At 47.1% G+C, this 13,291-nt stretch overlaps 1 protein-coding gene across 2 annotated transcripts in view; it reads right to left on the bottom strand.

Annotated features, from left to right (window-relative positions):
- SDK2 (sidekick cell adhesion molecule 2) overlaps window positions 1–13,291 on the bottom strand; it is a 310,564-nt gene that overhangs the window by 69,113 nt on the left and 228,160 nt on the right. For both annotated transcript variants that reach the window (XM_008011913.3, XM_008011914.3), the window contains exon 18: window positions 12,209–12,324. In XM_008011913.3, the coding sequence (XP_008010104.1) occupies window positions 12,209–12,324 (116 nt within the window). The remainder of the gene's footprint in view (window positions 1–12,208; window positions 12,325–13,291) is intronic.

Genomic DNA, 13,291 nt, shown 5'->3' with positions numbered 1-13,291 from the left:
GAAACAAGTTTAATGTTTTAATTTAATTTAATTAATGTAAATTCAAATTAATTATGCTGTTAGAATTAATTGTGTGGTGTGTTTCTTAGCAAGTATAAAATCTGGGTAAATACTATTTTATTGGGCTTAGGCCAATTATAATCGCTACCATTTTTTTAAATAAAGGGAAAAGGGTGTCTTTACAGGTGCCTTAAAACAGTATCACCGGGCCTTACCCACAAAAATGACCCAGAGGAAGCACACAGGGTAATGGCAGTGTGGTTTGTGAAGTCACGCTGTTGACTTCATTTTCCTACAGCTTAATGCCTGGATCCAAGATGGCAGCAGGGCCACGGATTCCTGTGGTTGTTTCAAAATATTTACTCTGAGCCGGGCGTGGTGGCTAACACCTGTAATCCCAGCACTTTGGGAGGCTGAGGCAGGTAGATCACGAGGTCAGGAGATCGAGACCATCCTGGCTAACACGGTGAAATCCTGTCTCTACTAAAAACTGCAAAAAAATTAGCTGGGTGTGGTGTTGTGCGCCTGTAGTCCCAGCTACTCAGGAGGCTGAGGCAGAAGAATGGTGTGAACCCGGGAGGTGGAGCTTGCAGTGAGCCGAGATCACACCATTGTTCTCCAGCCTGGGCGACAGAGCGAGACTGTCTCAAAAAAAAAAAAAAAAAAAATTTACTCTGGGATGTGAGCCACTTGTCCTTCTCCAGCTACATGTGAAAAGGAGGAGGCTTGGGTATAGGAGGCCTCCCCACCTCAGGTCCAGGGAGAGAGACAGTAAAATTGCCTTTTGTGTCCTTCATTACCCTAAAGAGGTTGGGCTCTGGGCAGCTGTGGGATGGAACCTTAGTGCTCAGCTCAACACACAACAGGGCTTCCACCTGTTGAACTCTTACTATGTGCCTGGCCTTATTTAATCATCACAATGAGGAGCAGATGGAAATCATTGTCCTATGCTGTTACAGAAAAGGAAACTGAGGTTCAGGAAGGTTAAGGAGCTTGCACGTGGACCTACTAAGAACTGGCTCAATTTGTGGACCCTGAGACCTTTCATGATGACTTCTGTCTCTCAAAGGTACACAGAGATGTTGAGATGAGTGTTCTTTAGGACGACTCTGTGCCTTCTCCTTGTTAGTCAGTTTCAGTGTTGATTTACCCTACTAGGTCCTTAGTCTCAGGTTCTAAGCAGACGGTGCTCCCCTGAGAAGGCTCGGGTGTGTTCTGGGGAATGAGCAGTACACCTGGGTTCCTGGGACATGCAATTCCCTTAGAGAGCAGAGGCCCAGGGAGGCAAGCCTTGTCACTGAGCAGCGGTGCTGCTGATGGAGGGTGTGGGAGGAGGGCAGCCTTGCAGCTGGCACACTTGAACCTGAACCCAGCTCTGTGACTTAATGTGGGACTCAGGGAAAGTCATTTGACCACTCTGAGCCTCAGGCTATTCTAGGCGATAGAAACAGCTGCCTTGCTGCGTTTCAGGGAGGAGCAGGTGAAATGTCTCCTGTCCCTGGTGGAGGCAGTCCTCTATAGGGTTGAGGGTGTGGGATGGTATATATGGCATCTAGCTAAAGTTAGAAAATAAAAGTCAGGCTGGGCGCTGTGGTTCATGCCTGTAATCCCAGCACTTTGGGAGGCCAAGGCAGGTGGATCACCTGAGGTCAGGAGTTTGAGACCAGCCTGGCCAACATGGCGAAACCCTGTCTCTACTAATAATACAAAAATTAGCCAGGGGTGGTGGCACATGCCTGTAATTCCAGCTACTTGGGAGGCTGAGGCAGGAGAATTGCTTGAACCTGGGAGGCAGAGGTTGCAGTGAGCCGAGATGGCACCATTGCACTCCAGCCTGGGCGACAGAGTAAGACTCTGCATCAAAAAAAAAAAAAAAAAAAAAAGTCAGAGAAATCCTCTCTCTCTGTCTTTCTCCCTCTACCCTTTTGCACATGCACAGACTTCCAGAAAACAACTTGGAAGGAGATGTAAGAAAGCACCGACAGTGGCCACCTGGAGTGAGGAGGGTTTTGGAGTTGGCCACAGTACAGCCAGGCAGGCGGGAGACTGGGCTGGGATGGAGGCCTTCCACTATCTGTTTACTATTTTTAATTTTTTTGGTTTTTTGAATCACATATTTTAGGTTTAAAAATTAAAACATTAAGGCCAGGCACGGTGGCTCACGCCTGTAATCCCAATGCTTTGGGAGGCCAAGGCGGGCCCATCACGAGGTCAGGAGATTGAGACCATCCTGGCTAACACGGTGAAACCCTGTTTCTACTAAAATTACAAAAAATTAGCCGGGTATGGTGGCGGGTGCCTGTAGTCCCAGCTACTCAGGAGGCTGAGGCAGGAGAATGGCATGAACCCGGGAGGCGGAGCTTGCAGTGAGCCGAGATTGTGACCCTGCACTCCAGCCTGGGCGACAGAGCGAGACTCCATCTCAAAAAAAAAAAAAAAAAAAAAAATTAAAATATTAAAAAATAAATTGAATGAACGGTATTTGGCAATAGTAGCAAAATTATTTACACGTTTTCCCCTTTGACTCAACGATCTCATTTCTAGGAATCTAGTCCAAAGTTATACTGCGAAAACAAAAGAAGAAGCCGGGTGCGGTGGCTCATGCCTATAATCCCAGCACTTTGGGAGGCTGAGGTGGGTGGATCACCTGAGGTCAGGAGTTCGAGGCAGCCTGGCCAACAGGGTGAAACCCCATCTCTACTAAAAATGCAAAAAATTAGCCAGGCATGGTGGTGGGTGCCTGTAATCCTAGCTACTTGGGAGGCTGAGGCAGGAGAATTGCTTGAACATGGGAGGTGGAGGTTGCAGTGAGCTGAGATCACACAACTATATTCCAGCCTGGGCAACAAGAGTGAAACTCCATCTCAGAAAAAAAAAAAAAAAGATATATGCACAAAGTCATTCACTGCAGAAAGGGTAGTTATAGTAAAAGACTAGAAACCAAAATGTCATCACTTGGGGGCTGCTTGATTAAACTATGGGAGATCCATATGGTAGCAGAGGATACAGGTATCAAAAGGAACAAGGGATGTCTCTCTATATTTTTATGGAGTGACCCCCAAAATATATTCTAAATAATGATAACAATAAAGGGACTGGGCGCAGTAGCTCACATCTGTAATCCTAGCACTTTGGGAGGCCGAGGTGGGCGAATCACGAGGTCAGGAGTTCGAGACCATCCCGGCTAACATGTGAAACCTTGTCTCTACTAAAAATACAAAAATTAGCCGAGTGTGGTGGTGGGCACCTGTAATCTCAGCTACTCTGGAGGCTGAGGCAGGAGAATCGCTTGAAACTGGAAGGCAGAGGTTGCAGTGAGCCAAGATTGCACTACTGCACTCCGGCCTGCGCAAAAGAACAAAACTCCATCTCAAAAAAAAAAAAACAAAAACAAAAAAACAAACTCTCTCTCTCTCTCTCTCTCTCTCTCTCTCTATAGATAGATAGATAGATCAATCGATCGAGAATGTGGAAAGTACATTGCCACTTATCTGAGAAGGAGAGCACACACATTTATGTAGGCTTGTACAGCAAATCCTTGATATTCATGTGGGATTGGTTGCAGGACCCCCCACAGATACCAAAACCCACAGCTGCTCAAGTCCCTGATATAAAATGGTATAGTATTTGCATGTAACCTACACACCTCCTCTTATATACCTTGTATCACCTTTAGATTATTGTAATACCTAACACAATGTAAACGCTATGTAAATAGTTGTTATACTGTATTGTTTGGGGGGAATAATGACAAAAAAGTTGTACATGTTTAGTACAGATGCAATTTTTTTCTGAATATTTTCAGAACCATACGAGATTGGCTGAATCCACAGATGTGGAATCCATGGCTACTATACTTTTTGTTTGTTTTTTGAGATGGAGTCTCGCTCTGTTGCCCAGGCTAGAGTGCAGTGGCGAGATCTTGGCTCACTGCAATCTCTGCCTCCCCGGTTCAAACGATTCTCCTGCCTCAGCCTCCTGAATAGCTGGGATTACAGGCACCTGCCACCATGCCCAGCTAATTTTTTCTTTTTTTTGTATTTTTAATGCAGATGGGATTTCACCATGTTGACCACGCTGGTCTTGAACTCCTGATCTCAAATGATCTGCCCACCTCGGCATCCCAAAGTGCTGGAATTACAGGCATGAGCCACTGCACCTGGCCTGTACTCGTTTATATTAAAAAAAAAAATGGAAGAAAAAACCAAACCAAGAAAACAGAAAGCAATCAGACTTACGGGGTGTGAGAAGACAAGGATTGAAGCTGATTTTCTCTGAATTTGCTTTGTAGATTTGACTTTATTATGTAAATATTCAATGTAATTATGGAACAAAATTAAATTAAAAAATCAATCCCTAAAAATCAAAACCACAATGAAGCAAATGAACCTAATAGAGTATTGAGCTGTGGCAAAATTACAGAGAGAAATGACTTCAGAAGACAGCAGTGCTATGTGAAGTCCATCCCTAGAGGGATATACCTTAGGAACAAGAAGAACGGCAATAATCGGAAACTATGTTGAGTAATCAGTGTGGATATGACTATTCTGAAACTGTTCCATGTGTTTGTGGAGATAATGTAGGCTGGTAAAATGCTGGTATTGTAGGAACTGGATTTTCAGTATGGACAAAAGAGATATAGACAAAAGACCAATGAGATTATTAGTCTGTCATCATGAAATGGAATTGAAAGTGTGAGCATCTATAGTATCTTAAAAAATATTGTTTAGCTAGCCGTTAACAGGGCCTAGAAACAACAACCATTTCTGGAATAAATGCACTGCAAGTGCTGAAACTGTGATATCTATAACTATCATTTCTCTCTAAAAGCAACAAGAGCGCCTTGAAGAAATGGCCGATGCCTGGCACAGTGAGGGGAATGTATACATAATAGTTTGGAACACCTTGTCATACCAAATTGCAAGGAAGCCATCAGAGACTACTGGGGCCACATCAAGAGGGCTCACCGTCAAGTTGAAGAGGTCAACGATGGGTCCATTTGTACCACTGAATTGGTAGCACCCAGTACCATTCAAGAAGCATAATCATGGTAATAGATTGAAACACGTCAGATTTGTATTAAAAAAAAAAATCCTTAGTTATCTAATAGTACTACCAAACCCAAAACAAAACAGAAAGATGTCCCCCTCCAACCCAAGCTCATCTATTACCTGAGAAGACAATAAGGAATCCATTTATTATTTATTTTTTTCTGTGTTTTAGAAATAGAGATGGGGGGGAGTCTCACTATATTGCCTTGGCTGGTCTTGAACCCCTGGCCTCAAGCAAGTCTCTGCCTCAGCCTCCCAAAGTGTTGGGATTACAGGTGTGATACACCACGCCCGGCCAGAACCAATTCATTATATGAAAAATTGGTAAATAAGGGAAAAGAATTGAACACTTACCCTGCTTTTCCTAGATAAACTGAAACTTCAGGTAGCCAAAAAGTTGGTAAAGGGAAAATTCTTGTTTTTTGAAAGCATTTCAGTTACTAAGTCAAGAAGAAATTATAATATTTGCCTATCCCCATATTATAACCCTTATTGAAATGATAGCTCATAGATGACTGTCAGTGGCTGACCTCACAGTAAGAGAGACAGCCGGACTTTGTGCCTTCTGATCGAAATACATAACGCCATCTAGGAAGTAAAATATTTTTCTTTCTTTTTTCTTTTTTTTTTGAGACAGAGTCTCGCTCTGTCGCCCAGGCTGGAGTGCAATGGTGTGATCTCTGTTCACTGCAACCCCTGCCTCCCAGGTTCAGGCAATTCTTCTGCCTCAGCCTCCTGAGTAGCTGAGATTACAGGTATGTACCACTACACCTGGCTAATTTTTTTTTTTGAGACGGAGTCTCACTCGGTTGCCCAGGCTGGAGTGCAGTGGCGCGATCTCAGCTCACTGCAAGCTCCGTCCCCTGGGTTCATGCCATTCTCCTGCCTCAGCCTCCCGAGTTGCTGGGACTACAGGCGCCTGCCACCACGCCTGGCTAATATTTTCTTGTATTTTTAGTAGAGATGGGGTTTCACCGTGTTAGCCAGGATGGTCTCAATCTCCTGACCTCACGATCCACCCACCTCGGCCTCCCAAAGTGCTGGAATTACAGGCGTGAGCTATCACACCCAGAAGTAAAATATTTCGCATAACAAAAAATCAAACCTGAATCAGATTAACCTCTAGCTTTAAGTTCCAATTCACTGTAACTATAGTGTTTGGAGGAATGCACTGAATGACCCCACAGGGATGCAATCAGCGAAATCCAGACAGTGGAAAACTCTGTTGGACAAATGACTAAGTTTCTTCCCAAATAAATTACAATAAAGAGAGAGGGAGAGAGAAAGAAAGAATCTGTAGATCAACTGAGACCTAAAAAAACCCCTCAAGTGACTGCAATTGTGTGAACTTCATTTAGATCCTGAAGCAAATAAAACCACGAGTAACAGAAATTATGCGGCAATCAAGGGAATTTGAAGGCTGACTGGATATCTGATGATATTACAGGGCCTGCTGATATTTTTAGCCATCATAATGATAATGTGGTTACTGTGGTTTTGTTTTAAATAGAGACCTCATCTATACTATTTCTTTCCAGAAACATTCATGGATGAACTGATACAATGCCTGGGATTTGCTTCAAAATGTTCCAGGGGAGAGGCAGAGGGTCGGGGCAGAGATGGAACATACCTGGCTGGGAGCTGGGCGTTGTTAAAGCTGGGAATGGGGCTATAGGCGTTCACTGCAGTCTTTTTTTTTTTTTTTTTTTTTTTTTTGAGACAGAGTCTCGCTCTGTCGCCCAGGCTGGGGTGCAGTGGCCGGATCTCAGCTCACTGCAAGCTCCGCCTCCCGGGTTCATGCCATTCTCCTGCCTCAGCCTCCCGAGTAGCTGGGACCACAGGCGCCCGCCACCTCGCCCGGCTAGTTTTTTTTGTATTTTTAGTAGACACGGGGTTTCACCGTGTTAGCCAGGATGGTCTCGATCTCCTGACCTCGTGATCTGCCCACCTTGGCCTCCCAAAGTGCTGGGATTACAGGCTTGAGCCACTGCACCCGGCCTCACTGCAGTCTTTCCTCTATTTGGGTGGATGTTTGAAAATTTTCACAATTAAAAAAGGGGCGGCTGGGTATGGTGGCTCATGCCTGTAATCCCAGCACTCTGGGAGGCCAAGGTGGGTGGATCATTTGAGGTCAGGAGTTCAAGACCAGTCTGGTCAACGTGGTGAAACCCTGTGTCTACTAAAAATACAAAACTTATCCGGGCATGGTGGCATATGCCTGTAGTCCCAGCTACTCGGGAGGCTGAAGTAAGAGAATCGCTTGAGCCCGGGAGGCAGAGGTTGCAGTGAGCCAAGATTGCGCCACTGTACTCCAGCCTGGGTGACAGAGCAAGACTCTGTCTTAAAAAAAAAAAAAAAAAAAAAAAATTAGCTGAGTGTGGTGGCATATGCCTGTAATCCCAGCTACTCGGGAGGCTGAGGCACGAGAATTGCTTGAACCCAGGAGGCAGAGGTTGTGGTGAGCTGAGATGGTGCCATCGCATTCCAGCCTGGGCAACAACAGTGAAACTCCATCTCAAAAAAAAAAAAAAAAGAAAGAAAAGAAAAGAAAAAAATAAAAAAAACCAAAAGGGGAAAAATGTTCATTCTCATTGGAGGTATACAAGGGACAAACACTGCTTTTTTCTCCTTGTGATATGCTGAAGGCTAAAGAAGCAGAGGAAAAATAATATCTGCTTTTATTCATTGGTATTGAAAATGTTATCTACAATTAAAAATAATACATTCTCTCTCTTTCTGTCTCTCTGTCTCTGTCTTTCTTTTTTTGACACAGGGTCTCGCTCTGTCACTCGGGCTGGAGTGCAGTGGCGTGATTTCACCTCACTGCAGCCTTGAATCCTGGTCTCAAACAATCCTCCTATCTTAGCCTCCTGAGTAGCTGTGATCACAGGCACTCAATACCATACCTGACTAACTTTTTGTGTGTGTAAAGATGGGGTCTTGCCATGTTGCCCAGGCTGGTCTCAAACTCCTGGGCTCAAGGGATACCCCTGCCTTGGCCTCCCAAAGTGTTGGGATTACAGGCGTGAGCCACGGTGCCCAGCCCGATATTTTCTTTTTAATGTAAGGAAAAGTGAAGGCTCCGGTTTGAATCTGAGCTTTGCATTGACCTTGTCACTGTGTTTGACCTTGAACAAGGAACTTCCCTCTGGTGCCTCAGTTTCTTCCTCTGTAAAATGGTGTGATGATAATATTCCTTTGTTTTTTTCTTGAGACGGAGTCTAGCTCTGTCTCCCAGGCTGGAGCGCAGTGTCATGATCTCAGCTCACTGCAACCTCTGCCTCTTGGGTTCAAGCGATTCTCCTGCCTCAGCCTCCTATGTCTGCAGCTGGGATTAGAGATGTCTGCCATCACACCTGGCCAATTTTTGTATTTTCAGTAGAGATGAGGTTTCACCATATTGGCCAGACTGTTTTCAAACTCCTGACCCCAAGTGATCTGCCTGCCTCAGCCTCCCAAAGTACTAGGATTCCAGGCGTGAGCCACGCGCCCGGCCGATAATGCTGCTTCTTAGAGTCCCTGTGTGCTTGCAAGAAAGATAAATGTGAGCGCAGCATTTAGTGTACTGCCTGGCCCAGAGAAAGTGCCCCGTAAGTGTGAGCCCTTCTTATTCCTCCACCAATTCCTGTGCTCAAAACATCTGGGCAATTCACTCCCGCTGACCTTTATCGAGTAGCTACTGAGGGCTGGGCACTGACTGGACCTGGGAATTCAGTGGCCTCTGCCGCCTCCTCTTGCTCCGGGTCACCACGGGCCACTGCCCTAATTGTCCTGGCCACGGGCTGGCCTTCCTGGCCCTCGGGGGAGCTGTTTGCCTTAAAAGTTTGTAGCTCAGCTCTCCCATATGTAGAATAAAACTTGTGCTTAGAATTGGCAGCAAGAAGTTAATTGTTCCCAGTTCAGCTCCTCCGCTCTTCAGCAATGCCGGCCTCCCCTTCCTTCCCCTGCTTCCCCCCAGGGTCCCAATTAGGAGAGTTTTCCAGCAGCGAGTGCTCCAAGCATTCAGCTGCTGCCCCCTTCCCTGCGAAGCTCTGCTCGGCCTTGGGTTCACTGCCTTCCTGGGACCGAGAGGCCCAAGGCCGGAGCGAAGCTGGGTCAGATCCAGTTCTGGACCATCCCTCCTTTGTTTGATTGCAACACTAGCAGAAATTCCTCTTCATGATTTCATCCCAGTCCCTTCTTGTCCAGCCTCCCCCACCTTGGAGGAAGAACCGCTAAGGCAGCGAGTCCTAGAATTAATCTCAGTTGCGGCAAGCACGATGCAGAGGGCTGCGGGAACCTTCGGGATGTGTCAGCGGTCACCTCGAGGTCATGTGTTCCCTGGGGTGAAGCTCAGGGCCTGCAGTGCTCTCCTCTTCACAGCTGGCCTCCCCTCAAATGCTCTGCCTCCCCTTCCACATCTGGAGGGAGTGGACGGCATCCTTCCATCTGCTCCACATTGCTGGGGGCAGGTCCTACCCCTTTAAAACATAGTGTGGATCCCCCACGCTGTGCTGTGTCTTCAGTCCTCTGTGGGGAGGACAGGCACGGGGCCCACGTGGAATGACACGAGAGAACCGGGCCTGGGCTCTGAGGTCTGTGTTCCAGGATGGGATGACTGAGAAGTCCTGACTTTTAGCACAGTTAGAAGGAGAGCAAATGTACTACTACTACTACTACTACTACTGCTATTTTCTTTTTTTTTTTGTCAGAGTCTCGCTGGAGTGCAGTGGCACAGTCTCAGCTCATCACAACCTCTGCCTCCCAGGTTCAAGTAATTACCCTGCCTCAGTCTCCTGAATAGCTGGGACTACAGGCACGCGCCACCATGCCCAGTTAATTTTTGTATATATATGTATTTTTTTTTTAGTAGAGATGGGATTTCACCATGTTGGCCAGGCTGGTCTTGAATTCCCAACCTCAGGTAATCCACCTGCCTTGGACTCCCAAAGTGCTACGATTATAGGCATGAGCCACCACGCCTGGTCTACTGCTATTATTACTATTATTATTTGTTATGGGCTGAGTTGTGTCTGCAAAATCTTCATGTTTAAATTCTAACCTCCAGCACCCCAAAATCTGACTGTAATTGGAGACAGAAATGTTAAAGAGGTAGTTAAATGAGGTCATTAGTGTGGGCCCTAATCCAGTGTGACTGACTGGGGTCCCTATAAGAAAAGGACGTTTACGCCAGGCTCGGTGGCTCATGCCTGTAATCCCAGCACTCTGGGAGGCTGAGGCGGGTGAATTACTTGAGGTTGGGAGTCTGAGACCAGCCTGTCCAACATTGCGAAACCCCATCTCTATTAAAAATACAAAAAAACTAGCTGGACGTGGTGGCGCATGCCTGTAGTCCCAGCTACTTGGGAGGCTAAGGCAAGAGAATTGCTTGAACCTGGGAGGCAAGATCTCTTTGGACACAGACACAGAGTGAAGACAGACACCTAGAAGTCAAGCAGAGAGGCCTCAGAGGAAGCCAACTCTGCCCACACCGTAATCTCGTACTTCTACCCCCCAGAACCGTGCAAAAATAAATTTCTGTTGTTTAAGCCAGGGTTCCCCAATCTCCCACTGACCACCAGGTACCAGTCTGTGGTCTGTTGGGTACCAGGCTGCACAGCAGGAAGTGAGCAGCAGGCAAGAAAGTGAAGCTTCATCTGTACTTACAGCTGCTCCCCAGTGCTCACATTACCACCTAAACTCCGCCTCCCGTCAGTGGCAGCATTCGATTCTCATAGGAGCGTGAACCCTATGTGAACTGCGGATGTGAGGGATCTAGGTTGCGTACTCCTTATGAGAATCTAATGCCTAATGATCTGTCACTGTCTCTCATCACCCCCAGATGGGACCGTCTAGTGGCGCGAAAACAAGCTCAGGGCTCCCACAGATTCTACATTGTGGTGAGTTGTACAGTTATTTCATTATATATTACAATGTGATAGTAATAGAAATAAAGTTCACAATAATGTCATGTGCTTGAATCATCCCGAAACCATCCCTACCCCCACCCCAGTCCATGGAAAAATTGTCTTCCATGAAACTGGTCCCTGGTGCCAAAAAGGTTGGGGACTGTTGCTTTAAGCAATCCAGTCTGTGGTACTTGGTTATAGCAGCCCAAATGCATTTCTACGACTACTAAAATCACTTTCCGAGTGCTTATCATGTGTTCGTCATTGTGTTGAACAAATTAGAAATATTATCTCACTTAATCCTCACACAACTCTAAGGAGTGGATATTATTATCATCTTCATTTGCAAATGAGAAAACTGAGTTTATTTTAGTTATTCAGTGGTGCGAGCAGTGCACAGAGTAGCTGCTCAATAAATATTGATCAAAGGACGGAAGCTGAGACATGTTAAAGAACATGTGCAGGTCGCCAGCAAGAGGCAGAGCTGGGACTTTAACCCAAGTCTGTCTGAGTCCTAATCCTGTGCCCTTAACCACACACTACCTGGAGTCGAGGGCAGCCTGGGGATATGTTTGAGCGTGAAGCCCACAAGAACCTGGTAAGAAGTGAATGGTGGATTTTTCTCATGGGGCCATGGCTACACCAGGTGTTTCTTTTTCTTTATTTTTCTCTCTCTTTTTTTTTTTTTGAGACGGAGTTTCGTTCTGTTGCCCAGGCTGGAGTACAATGGCTGCAATCTCGGCTCACTGCAACCTCCGCCTCCCAGATTCAAGTGATTCTCCTGCCTCAGCCTCCCGAGTAGCTGGGATTACAGGAGCCCCTGCCACCACGCCCAACTAATTTTTGTATTTTTAGTAGAGATGGAGTTTCACCATGTTGGCCAGGCTGGTCTTGAACTCCTGACCTCAGGTGAGCTGCCTGCCTCGGCCTCCCAAAGTGCTGGGATTACAGACGTGAGCCACTGTGCCTGGCCCCTACAACAGGTGTTTCTGAGCCTGAAATAACCTCGGTTTTGCGTGTAACCCAGTCTCGCTGGGAAGGACCGTGGCACTGAGGGTCAGTCAGGGCAGTGTCTCCACTTCCTGTGGCCCGCATGTAGCCTTGTGGAAGGCCTGGAGCTCTTTTCCTCTAATGTGTGTCCCTAGCTTGACTCGAGCCAATGACTTCAGAAACAGAGGGGGAATTTCCTCCTGCCCACTCTGTCCCCTCTCCCAACCTCCCCCAGAAGACCGAGGGCCTCATCTTGGGTGAGCAGGGGGCTGCACGTACCTTGTAGCCCTGGTTGATGCCATTGATGAACTGGGGGCTGGGGGCGTTCCAGGTGAAGCGGATGGTCGTGGAATTGGTGGCTTCTGCGTGCACGTTGCCCGGAGGGACTGTGGGAACTAGAGGAGATGAGAGAACAGGGTGGGGTGGAGGGGGCCCAGTCAGTCTCTCTTGCTCGGTTCAGTAGAGAAAATGCAGGGGTGGGGGCGATAGCCTCTGCCTTGCACCCCCCTACTCCACCCCCACTCCTCCTTCGCTGTGTAGACTTAAGAGGCCTTTGCAAGTCTCTGTGGATTAGTTTGCGTTTAATAAAACTTGCCTGACCCCCCTCACAGGGTACTGGTAAATAAAAGGGGTGCGGATGAAAAATGCTCTGGCCTGGTTTTCAGGTGGAATGCTAAAATTAAGCTGTTTCATGATTACTGAACATGAAATTCACAGAGGGTCCTCATATGCCTGGAGCCTCTGCCCTTCACCATGTCCAAGACAGCCTCCTCTTCCTCTTCCCCTCAGTCCTCCCACCCTGTGGGGTAGCTCGGCCTGGGGTGCTGATTCCAGCCCCAGAGTGCAATAGCGGGGGCCTGGTGAGAACAGGCCACACAGCCAAGGCTCTCAGGCCTGGACAGGCACAGTACCCAACAGGCATGGGACTGGTAGATGGGGAAGCACCTGATCCTCTGAGGCCATAGTCTCTTTTCATTTCATTTCACTTCTTTTTTTTTTTTTTTTTTTTTTTTTAAGACAGAGTCTCACTTTCTTTCCTAGGCTGAAGTGCAGTGCAGTGGCATGATCTCAGCTCTTTGCAGCCTTAACTTCCCCAGGCTCAAGCAATCCTCCCGCCTCAGCCTCCCAAGTAGCTAGGACCACAGGCATGTACCACCACACCCAGCTAGTTCTGCTCATTTTTTGTAGAGACAGGGTCTCACTCTGTTGGCTAGGTTAGCCTCAAACTCCTGGACCCAAGCGATCCACCTGCCATAGCCTCCTGAGTAGCTGTGCCACCATAGCATGTAGCATGCCACCACACCCAGCTAATTGTTTTCACTTTTTATAGTGATGGAGTCTTCCTATGTTGCCCAGGCTGGT

Source organism: Chlorocebus sabaeus, chromosome 16 (genome assembly GCF_047675955.1).
Source record: "Chlorocebus sabaeus isolate Y175 chromosome 16, mChlSab1.0.hap1, whole genome shotgun sequence".
NCBI classification, from domain to species: Eukaryota; Metazoa; Chordata; class Mammalia; order Primates; family Cercopithecidae; genus Chlorocebus; species Chlorocebus sabaeus.
The sequence above is the reverse complement of the archived record's forward strand: the minus strand, read 5'-3'. Positions and strand labels throughout refer to the sequence as shown.